Consider the following 12,752-nt stretch of genomic DNA (forward strand, 5'->3'; position numbering starts at 1 on the left):
GTGTAGATTAACGCTAAATAGATTGATGTCTGTGTTATTTAGTACCGTCCTTTATATCCATTCAGTGAACATTCGTAGTAGAAAAAGAAGATTAGAATAGCACAACTCGTATATACAGTCATCAGTTCTGTTACACAACTCTCTCTTGCATAATCATTCAGTATCCACTACTATTCTGAGAACGGATACTTCGGACAACAACTCCTCAAATGACTTACCGGGATTCTGAGCTGTCAATTCGCTTTTCTCACAAAGACGAATCGACTGACAGTCTATCCGAGGATATGGTACAACGGGTCTGTCCATCGTGACAGGTGATCCCACTAACATGTCCGTCTATCTGTATAGTACTCCGTATGCAACATCGTATTGCCCTTTCCCCCCCCCTTCTTTCCCCCAAATATGAACCTTTTCTTTTCCCTCCACATATTGTGATACCCCTTCACATGTCCCTAGTGGATCAAGACCACGAGTCCGCGGGACAGGGTGTACAATTCCACGCGACGCAAAACCTCGATGGTGGGACAAGCTAATCAATAGATACCGACCTGAATACAAAAGGCGAAAAAAGAAGAAAAGAAAAAAGAAAAAAAAAAGGGCAAAAAAAAGGGCAAAAAAAAGAAGTACTTTTTTTTTCCCTCACACCGGAAAAGCCGAGACAAGCGGAATGAAAGTAGAAGCACTCCATGTGACCTGCTACTGCCCCTGAATCACGTTACCCCATGATTATGTTTTTTAAACAGTCATCGCCAAATAGCTAGTGCTTGGAGCCATGAGTTATGCTATCATATACACAGTACCGTGATAAGAGAAGACTTCCATCCCGGCCCGCCCCGTCCTTCCCCATTCAGAAGTAAATTTAACGCCCTCATCCTTACTAAAGTAGTAGGGTATCCAAAGTTCAAGGGCCCGACCCGGAGTCTACCGCGTCGGAGTATGACGTCGCATACAATAAAAGTAGATGTACCCTGTACCTAGAAACTACGTGAAATCTGAGCATCGGAGATCCCCGGTCGACGATGAACATGAGCTATTACCTCACTGAGGCACATAGACCTGGTCCCCCTGCGTCGGCGCGTCGTACTGCACGGTACCGACTACAGCGAAAACTACTACCGAACCATCATCTGACTCCTGGATTGCCTAAAAAAAAAAAAAAAAAAAAAAAAGAGCGAAAAGAAAAAGGGACAGGAGTCCTAGTTAATTCTCCGAGGTGACGGTACCCGAGATGCTGGAACGCGAGTGAAGTACTGTAGTGTGGGGCGTAGGGGAGTCGGATGACTCTGCTGGGGCCAAGAATGCCTTTCATCTATCTTACTTTACTGCATGTCGCTGAGATCTATGGGCGGTGGTAAGCACTCTCGGCCGATTGTCAGTGAGTTGGGGAGTGTCTAGGAGTTTTAGGAGGTTTTGGTGTTAGCCGATGGTTTTGATAAGGGTAGTAATGATGGTAATTGGTGATGCTGTGAAGGTTGCTGGATCCTCGTTAGGCATCTAGAAAGGTTCAGGTGATGGACATTGGAACTTTAAGAGGATCACTGACTTGGATTGGCTATGACTCGCGGTGGCTGTGGCATCTGAATTGGAACAGGTGGTTTCGAATGTTTCACTCCTAGGATTGTGCAGTGAGTAGCATACGATTAGATGGGTGCCTTCTTTCTCAGGGCAAGTGAAGGGTGCTGGCTGGTAAGTGCATATTGCGAAGTCGACAGGATCTGATAGAGCCAGGGTATATAGCACAAGCGAGGAGCATCATTTAAGTTCATTTCTTTCATTCGTTGCAACGGACCCTCTATGTATTTGCCATGTTTTACATAGACACCAACCAACTAATTACCCATGGCATGAATTGTGTGATATCAACAACCACAACTGAAAGTCTCACTTTTGGCCATCAAAATCGAATTGTATACAAGAAATCTAGAACTCCTGCTCGTCATCACCGGAAATGATGACGTTGTTAATCTGCTTTCCATTAGTTCTTGTGTTGTCGTGTATGCTGTAGAGACGCAGAACTCACCTTAAGGACCATACGGCAGAGCTGAGTTGCGAGCAAAAGCTGTTGCCTCTTTCCAATCAGGGGATCAATAGCAAAGTGTTCCCGCATATCTAAGACCAGGGAATTAGTATCATTCCTACTTCCAAATGATCGGGAAGCGTACCGTTGTTGCCGGTCATCATGCAGTCAACTCCCAACCTCGAGTTGTTCTCCTTAACCTGGCGAGATTTGATCGAGGCAAGCGTCTCAATCGGGCTCAGACCGGAGTTCTCGGCTAGTGCCAATGGCACGGCATCCAGGGCATCGGCAAAAGCGCGCATGGCATACTGCTCGATTCCAGGGCTCTGTGGAATTTATTAGTCTAGACGTAACCCAAGCCGATGTGTGTGACATACCTTGACGGCGGCATCTTCCACGGCAATAGAGCAGGCAATTTCAGCAGCACCACCACCATATACAACGCGGTTGTCTCGCACCAGGTTACGCACAACGCAGAGGGCATCGTGTAGTGATCGCTTAGCTTCATCAATGATCTGAGAGAACGTTAGTATATGTGAATTGAAGTTAATAGTACAGTGAACTGACCATCTTGTTGCTACCACGCACAAAGACAGTGACAGCACGGCTGTTGGCGCAATCTTCAATGACAAGCATCTTCTCGCGGGTGGTACCGAATGTCATCTCCCGGACACTACCTGCTGTTCCCAGCTTCTCTGCATTCAAGTCCTCAAAGCGAGGAACAATACGACCGTTCGTGGCAATAGCAATGAGCTCAATTTCAGGACCACCAACCCAGCGGACGGCTGGAAGATTGTTCTGGAGAAGGAGATGGTTTGCTTCATCATCGAAACCCCATTGACAGATGACCAAGTTGGCTCCCGAGTCTTTCAGGTGTTGGATCATCTCTGTGAACTTCTCTCTTTCATAATCTTGCAGCTTCTTGAACTCCTCGACCGATGTAATGTCAAGCTTATGCTTCGTCTTCGGCTTGGGGGGCTCGAACGGGCAGGTCAAGATTGCCAATTTGGCATCCTTGACTTCATCAGGCATCTGAGGGTGAGAGAAGTCCTTATCGACAATGACACCCTTGACGAGCAGAGAATCTTCGAGAGCTCCGCCCACTTTTCCGTCGACCTTGATCAACTCGAAATCGACATCTCTACGTTCGAGATCTGCAACGGAGAGGACGGCATCGATGGCGATTTTGGCGAACTGATCGTGAGACTTGGAAACACTGATGACCATTAGTACCGGAGATAGGCAGTATAACAAAGCTGGAATCACCGTCGTACATTTTGCTACCCAGACTAGTCTTAGCAACCTTCAGGAGGTTGGAAGTGTCTTCCTTGCTGAAAGCGATCTCGTCACTAATCTTATCGAGCTGCGCAACAGCGATCTCACACGCTTGATCATAGCCATCTGCGATTCGAATTGGGTGAATGCCCTTATCGATCAGATCAGATGCCTGCTCTAACATGGCTGCTGCTAGGACAACAACACCCGTTGTTCCATCACCAATTTCTTCATCTTGAGACTTTGAAAGTTCCACTAGCAGCTTAGCAACATTGTTTGTGATTTCCATCTTCAAATACTCCAAGTTAGCCATCTTCCAGTGGACGGCGGCGGCATTGCGGACGAACCTGGGACAGAATGGTTGCGCCGTCGTTGGTCACGGTGATATCACCATCTGGGGATATGAGGATCTTGTCGAGACCACGAGGACCCTAGAATCGTTCTTAGATGCTGTCAAAAGGCAAGTGCACGTCCAAATCATACCAGAGAAGTCTTGACAATGTTGGCAACAGTTTTGGCCGCAACAATATGTGATTTCACAGCATCGGTGCCATGTTGTCTCTTCTTCTTTCCCTGGCTATCAAAATCCATCATATCAGCTATTTGCCCTGAGAGGATCGTAACCCCCCGCATATTAAACGTGATGGTCCGCAACGTACTCTCGAACGACAATGAACGGCCGGCCCTGTTCATCTTTCATCACAGAAGCTGTCGGACTGTCAGCGGAGACTCCGAAGGCTTATAATTATGGATATCACGGTAAGATTCTACCTTGAGACAAATCAAGCTCTATATAGAAGAGATTGAAAACGTTAGTACATCGACTTCCAATGAGGGGCACGGAAGACATACGCATCGCCATTTTGTCGGTCTGCCACACGGCAGGAGTCCAAATTCAAAAATTTGGAGAATGCAAGGAACACAACGGTAATATAAAAAGGGATCCCCAAAGCACGTTATCAGAGCGATGTGGGGAGTTCAGGGGCCTGGACACTCTTTCACACTGAACGGGGTCTTTTTTAGAAATTCTGGAGATGTTCTGATGTCCCAGTCGGGCTAGTGAGCTGCTTTCCATATCGGGTATAGCGCCAATTCACATTCACGCGACTGCGCGACTCGCCCGTTCTAAGTAGCACTGAAAGCAACATTATCATCAAGTACTCTTGAGCGCCAATTTCCGTAAGGTTAGGATAGAAATCTACTCTAGCACACTGTGAATCAAATTTGCCAAGCTGTTTTCTCGAATTCTCGCACTCACATCTTCGTTTCGCCGGACAATGCCGCGTATGTGATAAGCTGACTTAGTCGCACTTGAGAGACCCCGTGGAGTTGACAATCGCACAGCACCCGTGGAGAACCTTTCCGACGACGAGTCGACCGGAGAATCTATTCCTTATAACGACGCGAAAGAAGACCATAACTCAGGCCCCGAAAACCAGGAAGACAATGATGAGGATGAAGAGGAGGGCGTGTGAGTTACTATGCGCAGCGACCACTGACGATCAGCGCTGACCGGAGCAGCTATGTCGTTGAAAAGATCCTCGGTCATGACTTCGCGAAGAATGTGCGCTCAATCATACCTTCTCATATCGCATTGTCGCAAGTGGAGTTGCCATGGCTAATGCTGAGATAGGGAACTCTCCTCCTGCAAGTGAAATGGAAAGGATACGATGACCCTGCAGATGAGACCATGGAACCGGAGGAGAACCTGCTGTATGTTTCTGCGTGATTCCTGAAATTCGGCTTATATACCAATTGATCCCTATTAGGGAGGGCGCAAAAGATCTGGTAGAAGAATACTACCGTGTCCAAGGTGGTCGGCCTGAGAAACCTCAACGGGGGAAGCGCAAGTCTATGACTGGGCCAAAGCAGACACCAGAGAAAAGTGAACCTAAAAGGCGAAGAAAGTCCCGAGCGGAAGCTGCCACCGAAACTCCAGATGACGATGATGGAGATCTGCCTGATTGGGTTCCCCGGTCCAAGAACTGGGAGAACGAGGTGCAAACTGTTGACACAATCTTGCGTGATGCGGAAACTTCGAGTTTAATCGCATATCTCCACTGGAAGAACGGAAAGAAGTCCAAGGTCTCCCTTGAGACCTGTTATGAGAAATGCCCCAGAAAGGTAAGTTTACTGGTCATATATATACTTTGAAATACTAATGTTTTTGTAGATGCTTAAATTTTACGAAGAGCATTTGTAAGTTGTCTAATCCAGGTTATGAGAAAATCAGCCGAATTCTAACCGTTGTTAGGGTGTTTAAGGAAGGTTGAATTTTGTACTAACATTCTTCGTCAATTTCTTTTTTTTTGTCCTTTCTAGCCTCGGTGTGTAATTGGTTTAATTCAAGATCCCTGTCTAATATCGTCCGATGGTAAGAGATAGTATCTTTTCTAGATAGTACTGTTTGATCACAGTGCATAAATGGGTGTTCCGTTGGTGTTTTCAATTTATCTATGAAGTCTGTTGGAAATTGGTATCTCTGGGAAACGGAAAATAACATCAAGGGAAAAGAGGGAGAAAAGAAAACAAAAAAAAGTCATCATAACACTTCAGGGTTCCCCACCCCCATATCTTCACATCATTCCGAACTAGCAACTCTTTATTCCACCGTCGACGATTATTGTACTTTTTGAGCCTGTTCGATGTATGTATTCTGTCAGAATATTAGCTGTCTGTCTCATTGAGGCCAGCAGCTCTTGCCATTCCAAGATATTCCCACCGACTGTTAAAGGCATCCGAGCCATGCTTCTTCAAGACTTGTTCAATGGTTCGGGTCTCTTTCGCCTCAAAACACCTGTCGTCTTCGGCCGTCCACACTCCAGGCATATTGTTGGGAATGCCTTTTCCAGCAGTCAGATAGTCTAGGACCTTATCGGCAAGAAACGGGTCCATGCTAGTGCAGCGTAAAGCTTCGATTATTTGCTCCTCATTTTCTGCTCTTCCTGTTTGGAGACGATGATCAATCCAAGTGTCGATGTCTTGCTCTGGCGGCTCTTCGGGTTCGGGTTCGGGGCTTGAAGGTAGGAAAGGCAGTTCTAGAAACAAAGGATCAATGGTGGTTTCTGGATCGTGATCTGGCGACTCTGTTGCTTGAGGTTGTACAATCTCTGATATGTTCGTGGCAGGGCTGTGAGTGATATGTGCATCATTATCAACTGAAGTTGCGGGTGCTGGAGTCCTTTCAATATGTGGAGATATATTTTGATGTGCATGTATCATATGAATTAAATCTTTGGGTGTCTTGTCAATCGCTCTCCTCTTTTGACTCGCAAGGTGCACTCCATCCAACTCGAGATCAGAGTTGTGTTCCGGTGGACGTTTTCGTTTATTATCGCCTAGCTCATGGATAACCAGAGTATCGTCCTGGGATTGCTCTCTCTGTGTGACTTTCTGATGGCCGTCCTTCTCAGCGGACGTGGGAGGATTTGGTTTCGGCATACCCCCCGGACGGGGGCGCCCACGAAGTCTCCTTAGGTATCGGTCACGATATGACTGATAGGTGTGGCGGGGGTTCTGTACAGGATGAAATGTAAGACTGCAAAGATGGGATTCACATGGGTCTGGTATCAGGGGTAAATTACCTGTGTAGCTAGTTCCTGATATATTTTATTGCCTCCTACGAAGGCCTTGGGGTCTTTCTCATACGGTGCCATCTGATCCCATAGCCACTGGTCATCTTCCAAAGTGTATGGGATCGGACAGCTTCTAGTCGGGATATTTGTGGCCCCAACAGGGCGAGCCGCGGATGGTCCAGCTCTATGATCCTCAAGTTCCTCCAGCTTTCCATTACGAACAGACCATTCAACGTACCGATACGAATACCTGGCAGATGATCAGCATAAGTAGGGAAAATCAAAGAGGAAAAAGGTTAGGATAGGAAACGCTCAAAAAATATACTGTCGTCAACTTACGTCCCCGGTGGAAGATTCTTTCTGGCATGGTCAACCAACTTGATATCCGCATCCTTCTCATGGAGCCTCACAACACCACCATATTGCTATATGTACCCATCAGATGATAAACGCCATATGATTGCAACTGAAGGTAATTACCAGAATGAGGTCTTTGAATCTACTTCGTTGGGGAATGTTGTGTGATAACCAGAATTGTTTCCCCTGGAAAAGTGGTATAGGATGATCCATAGAGCTTTTCTTGCCCATGTCACTGTCCCCTGACTTTTGTCCCAGGAGGGCTATATCCAGCCTGATACAGGAATCCAATCGTCGCCTTCGCCTTATTGAAAGTACGGGTTCGCAACCGCGTTCGTGGTACGCGTGATCACGTGCAGATATGCTATAGAAGTTTTCTATACGAGGCAAAGGGACTTTAAGTGGGAGATGTTGCTCCGTTCGTTTCAAGGGGCGCTTGCCTGCGGTGTAGGTATTCCAAAACCTAAAGCTAGGCGCTTTGAAAGCCAGAGGTGTGGCTGTCTTAGTATAGGAACAACCATGGTCGTGTAGAAGAACGTGATATGTTATAGCTCAGACTTATATAGCTGTAGAAAGCCAATATTGCCACAGTCCTGGGGCGGTAGCTCAGTGGATAGAGTGGAAGATTGCAATATACGGCTTATCATTGGTCGTTTAACATTGCAACCTATCTTTAGGTCGCCGGTTCGATCCCGGCCCGTCCCTCATTTCTTTTTTTTTTCTTTTTGAATTTTCCTCTGAGATACTCTTGCCCCTTCTGTTACATAGAGTTAGTTCAAAAGATAATCTAGGTTCAGAAATGTAGATGTATCCTGTTCTACTATATTGGATTGAAACCAATTTGAAATGACTGGAAAGTTTGTCACGTGTAGATAGTAGATAACTCGTGTATACAGTCCATTCTGGACTTGGCTCTCTCGACTACTCCGTAGATCTTGTCGTTATATGATTTCTAACGATCATGTCTACCCCGTAGTGCCAGGGCTTAGACTCATCCCCTCTGTGCAGGTTAACGGCCATATTGAGTCCAATATACGACTAGTGTACCAGATAAGCAACAATGGGGCTCCTGAGGACCATCGCTTTGGTCATTTTAGGCATTTCTGGCTTCACATTTGTCGCACTTTTCGGGAGGTTGCCTGCATTCCGGTAAGGTGAAGAGGTCTGTTCTGAGTGCAATGACTGATGAACATTTTACACAGCAAAACTCCTATTGGCTTACTACATAGGGTTGTTTGCATATACATTCCGAGTGCAATCTCTTCCCTTGATTCTCACCTGTTCGACGGTCGACTTGTGTACTATTGGAGTACATCTGGTAGTTATATATTCCATGAGAATCATCCACTTGTGCTTGTAAATTTCTTGGCCAATGGATCACCTCCCACCTTTGCTAATATCCCCAACAGATATTCTTTGCGTCGCTCCTCATAACAGGGCAATGCATGTTCATTCCAAGTGCATGGCCCAGGGTCTCTACGGCCCATAGGCTCTGCATGCCCATTGCTGCCACATTACCATATTTCTTTCTCTATAAGAGTATTGTCACGAAATCGTTCATCACCCCAAAAAACCACGCGCAAGAAATGGAACGCTATCCGTATGATAAAGTCATCTTTCACCCAGGTCGCTACTGCAGCACATGTGAGTTTAACAAGCCTGCACGGAGTAAGCATTGCAGTTTCTGCAGGGCATGTGTTTCTCGACACGACCATCATTGTGTATGGCTGATGAATTGCGTCGGACTGAATAACTATCGTCATTTTCTGGCCCTGATATTGTCACTCTCTATAATGCTGATCTACGGTTCATGCATTGGCTTCTCCCTTCTGTCTGAGTCATGGGAGAAGTTGATCCCGCTGGACTCACCGTTGCGGACAATAAGACAGAGCTGGACAATGTTTTTCAACGTGTGGACTGTTGTGATTTCAACAGATCTCCGTATTGGAGGCGTTACATCATTGATGTTCATGACAGCACCATTGGCGATGGCTTTTCTCGTTTACCACACCTACCTTATCTGGGCTGGCATGACGACAAATGAAAGCGCGAAGTGGTCTGATTGGAAAGAGGATGTCGCTGATGGTATGGTATTTAAATCTACCAAGGCAGAGGCCTATGGAAACTCGCCTTTGCTACGCGAATATCAGAACCCGCATACATGCTGGCCGGCGAATAGTGACCAGGTGCTTATTCTTACGGAAGGTGAGCCACCGAGAGTGGGCTTCATGTTCTCACCCGATTCCAATGAAATCAGGCAGCCCAATGATGGGGAGGCACCTATTGATCATAAATGGACACCAGTGCGCAGTATGAGGGAGATTGACAATATATACGATCTTGGATTTTGGGATAATCTACGCCACGCCTTTGGATTACCTGCTCGGCGGAAGATGTCATAAAATTCTACATGGATAACGCACTCGAATATATGGATACCTTTAGTTACTTAGTAGCTTGACTAAATCCTTTGATCATTACTAGTACTGCTATTTAAGTACATCTGTTTTTTGACACCAGAGGCAGTTAGCCAATCATATTGTGCGGCATACTTGTGGGAGTCGGCGGGACCGGAGCCGGAAAAATTCACTTTTCAATGCGGCGTTTCTCTGTCTTCCCCGCCCAATTTGTTATCTCCAGTCAACGACTTTTGTCGCATAGTGTTTGTGAGCATCCGCTCAGGCCCTGTCAAGATGGCTGATCGGACTGCTGCGGACATGAAGCCAAAATGTACCCCAGCAGAGCTCATGCTGAAGGTTATCCTGACGGGAACCTTAAGTCACTATGAGACTCGTGGGATGATTGACGATAAACGCCTCGAGCATATGTTATCTGCTGGGAAACAAATCTTGTACAAGACACACCAGGAGAGCGATGTCAGGTAGTGTTCCTTCAATATCTGGCCATTTTGATTGCTTCATCATTTATATATTGACTTTGTTCTCATGGCAGACATAATCTTGGCCTGTCACCGGATATTTGGCAGGGCTTTACAGATGTTTTGACTAAAGCGATACCCGTTCTAGAATCACAGTCATTTGCGTGGAAATGCCCACCGACTGCGAATTACGATCATTCCTCCTCGAACTTGATAGCCTACAATTATTTTTCACTTGTCAAGGACATTGAACGTCTAAATGATCTGTGTACGATCGCCCGCAACCTCCTCGCGACAACAAAGAAAGCACAGAATATGGCGGCGGAAAAAGGGTTTGATCAAAGGATTCTGGCATTGGTAGACACGTGTGTAAGAGTAACTGCCCGCGGGTTTGATGGTGAAACGAATGCAAGGAATGAAGAGCGCTGGCAGAAAGTGGTCAACCTCTACAAGCGCTTGTTGATCACATGTCTTCAGTTTCTGCACAACTTTATCATGCACAACGAACAACGGAAAATGGTACTCTGGCTGGATCTTTTCGGATACCACTCCACTGGAGATTCAAATATCATACAACCTAGAGAGCCGCTAGACCCGGCCAGTGGTCAGCCTGAGGGAGCGGCGCCAATTGTCAAGACTGGTGAGAGAATAGTGAATCCCCCTATTAGGGCTCTTTACGACCAGACGGCAGAAGACTTGCTCCTGGAGACGATCTCTAACTTCCCGAGAGAGCCAGCGACGATCAAAGAAGAAGCAGCAATGTTACTTCTCGCAAACATTAAAGACCACATGGAGAAGCTTCTTGGGCGCGACCTGACAGCAATTCAAGAAATGGGCAAGGATCCAGAGCAGGTCAAAGAGATCCGTGCTGCTCTTACGGCGATACTAGGTGCAAAGGTTGACGGATTCTCGGATCTTCAAGATAGAGCTAAAGATCTGCCACCCGCCCTTCCCGAAGACGAGCCGCCGCGGAAGAAGGCTATACTTACAATAGATCGAAGCACGACGGCCGGATTCCCGCGTATCTGCTGGGCGGACCTACCCGACCTCAACGCCTACGGCGCCCTTGCTGCAGGGGATGCGACTATCATGGAGGAGGATACAAGCATGCCGCGGTCAGCTCAATCTGCTGCGGAAACGCTCCAGGAAGCGAAGGATGAGCTGATGGCAAGACTTCAAGAATCATCTCAAATTGGGGGCGACGGTGATCAGGACTATGACACCGGCGATGCAGGGACAGTTGGTGACGATGATTCACGTAGCCTTGAAGCCGTGGCAGACGGAAGCATGGAAGAAGAAGAGGAGGAGGATGATGAAGATGACGACGATTATCGAGGCCGCCCAGGCGATCAACAACGGGGTTTATTGACGGACATCCCTCTAGTTCTGGGCCCCGCGGAGATAGAGGCGCTTCCAATGATCATTCAGGCTGGTATCGTCGATAGCTTCGGACTGAAGGGAGGAGAGAGAACTGGCTCAAGGAATATGCAGGCGCTTAGATGCCATATCCTGCTCACTCAGGAGACAGGACGCAATTTACTTCGGGAACTCTTGATCTTCATCGCCGCATGGGATTTACCCGACGATGAACTCTATTTCAAGATGATGGTGCAGATTATGGACGCAGTTTTAAGGAACGGCCTCATGTCTCACGCCTACTCTGACTTCGGTCAACCAAAGGACATCATCTCTCCAGCTCAGGCGGTTGTCGTCAAGATTCTCACACATATATTTAGGGCTAAATACTCTCCCGCTTCTGTCACAGGATCTACGCAAGCCAACACAACGAAAAACCCAGCACCGCTCTCTAGGGTCGATATTCTCACAGTCCGCTACATATTCACCATCTTCCGCGGCAACATCATCCCAGAAACCTGCGCCTTGATCTATCTTCAAGGCCAGATCCGCGCTGGACGGGCACTCCCCGAGGATTTCCCGCTGAACTTGTGGGATATGGAACGGGTCTACGAAGGTGTCTACCAGTTCCTGGAATTTTTCGCCGTCCTTACCGAAAACAACGACTGGAAGAATCTTCTAGTCAAGTGGGAGATTGTCTACGATTTAGTTACCTTGATCAAGGAACTTGAAGCAAGCATTCCTAAGGGGCAATTGAGCCAATTGTCACTTGGGCCCCGTAGCCCCTCAAAGGAGTCTCAACCGAGCACGGTTCCTGGGCCAGTTGCGGTTGAACGACCATATGATCCCGGTGATCCGGACCCAGTTGATGGCGGTGCTCCTTCTAGAGCTGAGTCGCCTCCGATAACCGAAGACCCATCCGAATTCGAATGGAGGAACCTTAAGAAGCTTGTCGTGCTCGTGCTCTCATCCCTGGTGTGGAAGTGCCCGGAGGTCCAAGACCAAATCCGTCGACATGGCGGCGTCGAGACCATCCTGTCTTGCACCAACTTTGACGCGCACAACCCTTACATCAAAGAGCATGCGGTGATGTGCTTGAAGTTCTTGTTGGAGGGTAACCGCGAGAACCAAAAGCTTGTAGAAGAGCTAGAGGCACGTGAAGTAGTAAAAGACGAGAACGGACTGCTCGAGAGGAGCGGCTTCGAAGCTGTGATCGACAAGACTGGCAAACTGGCAATCCGACCCAAAGATGGGACTGGAGAAAAGAGATAATCTGTAGACAGAGACTTCAGTC

At 47.3% G+C, this 12,752-nt stretch overlaps 4 protein-coding genes and 1 non-coding gene across 5 annotated transcripts; 3 read left to right on the forward strand and 2 right to left on the reverse strand.

Annotated features, from left to right (window-relative positions):
• Nucleotides 1-2,394: 2,394 nt before the first annotated feature.
• On the reverse strand, nt 2,395-4,167 carry BDV38DRAFT_250868 (chaperonin-containing T-complex subunit CCT5). Its single transcript, XM_032055003.1, has 7 exons — nt 4,145-4,167; nt 4,064-4,081; nt 3,952-4,000; nt 3,776-3,869; nt 3,640-3,723; nt 3,292-3,581; nt 2,395-3,233 (listed from the first exon to the last, which is right to left on the reverse strand). Exons 1-7 carry the CDS (start codon nt 4,152-4,154, stop codon nt 2,564-2,566), a joined length of 1,215 nt encoding a protein of 404 aa, XP_031911861.1. The 5' UTR covers nt 4,155-4,167; the 3' UTR covers nt 2,395-2,563.
• A 136-nt stretch (nt 4,168-4,303) lies between these two features.
• Nucleotides 4,304-5,657, forward strand: BDV38DRAFT_121937 (chromo domain-containing protein). Its single transcript, XM_032051129.1, has 7 exons — nt 4,304-4,576; nt 4,637-4,763; nt 4,814-4,856; nt 4,926-5,005; nt 5,062-5,416; nt 5,466-5,491; nt 5,547-5,657. Exons 1-7 carry the CDS (start codon nt 4,570-4,572, stop codon nt 5,563-5,565), a joined length of 657 nt encoding a protein of 218 aa, XP_031911862.1. The 5' UTR covers nt 4,304-4,569; the 3' UTR covers nt 5,566-5,657.
• A 220-nt stretch (nt 5,658-5,877) lies between these two features.
• Nucleotides 5,878-7,075, reverse strand: BDV38DRAFT_122007 (putative transcription factor Rap1). The gene is made up of 2 exons (XM_032051130.1): nt 6,877-7,075; nt 5,878-6,808 (listed from the first exon to the last, which is right to left on the reverse strand). The coding sequence occupies exons 1-2, from the start codon at nt 6,946-6,948 to the stop codon at nt 5,960-5,962; spliced, it is 921 nt and encodes a 306-aa protein (XP_031911863.1). The 5' UTR covers nt 6,949-7,075; the 3' UTR covers nt 5,878-5,959.
• Nucleotides 7,076-7,819: 744 nt separating this feature from the next.
• On the forward strand, nt 7,820-7,929 carry BDV38DRAFT_t163. Its single transcript has one exon. It is a non-coding gene; the product is annotated as a tRNA-Cys (tRNA).
• A 355-nt stretch (nt 7,930-8,284) lies between these two features.
• On the forward strand, nt 8,285-12,730 carry BDV38DRAFT_272472 (uncharacterized protein; the record flags this gene model as incomplete). The annotated part of the gene is made up of 5 exons (XM_032057495.1): nt 8,285-8,373; nt 8,427-8,580; nt 8,634-9,619; nt 9,896-10,105; nt 10,177-12,730. The coding sequence occupies 5 exons, from the start codon at nt 8,285-8,287 to the stop codon at nt 12,728-12,730; spliced, it is 3,993 nt and encodes a 1,330-aa protein (XP_031911864.1).
• Between the last annotated feature and the right edge of the window lie 22 nt (nt 12,731-12,752).

Source organism: Aspergillus pseudotamarii (assembly GCF_009193445.1).
Source record: "Aspergillus pseudotamarii strain CBS 117625 unplaced genomic scaffold BDV38scaffold_39, whole genome shotgun sequence".
NCBI classification, from domain to species: Eukaryota; Fungi; Ascomycota; class Eurotiomycetes; order Eurotiales; family Aspergillaceae; genus Aspergillus; species Aspergillus pseudotamarii.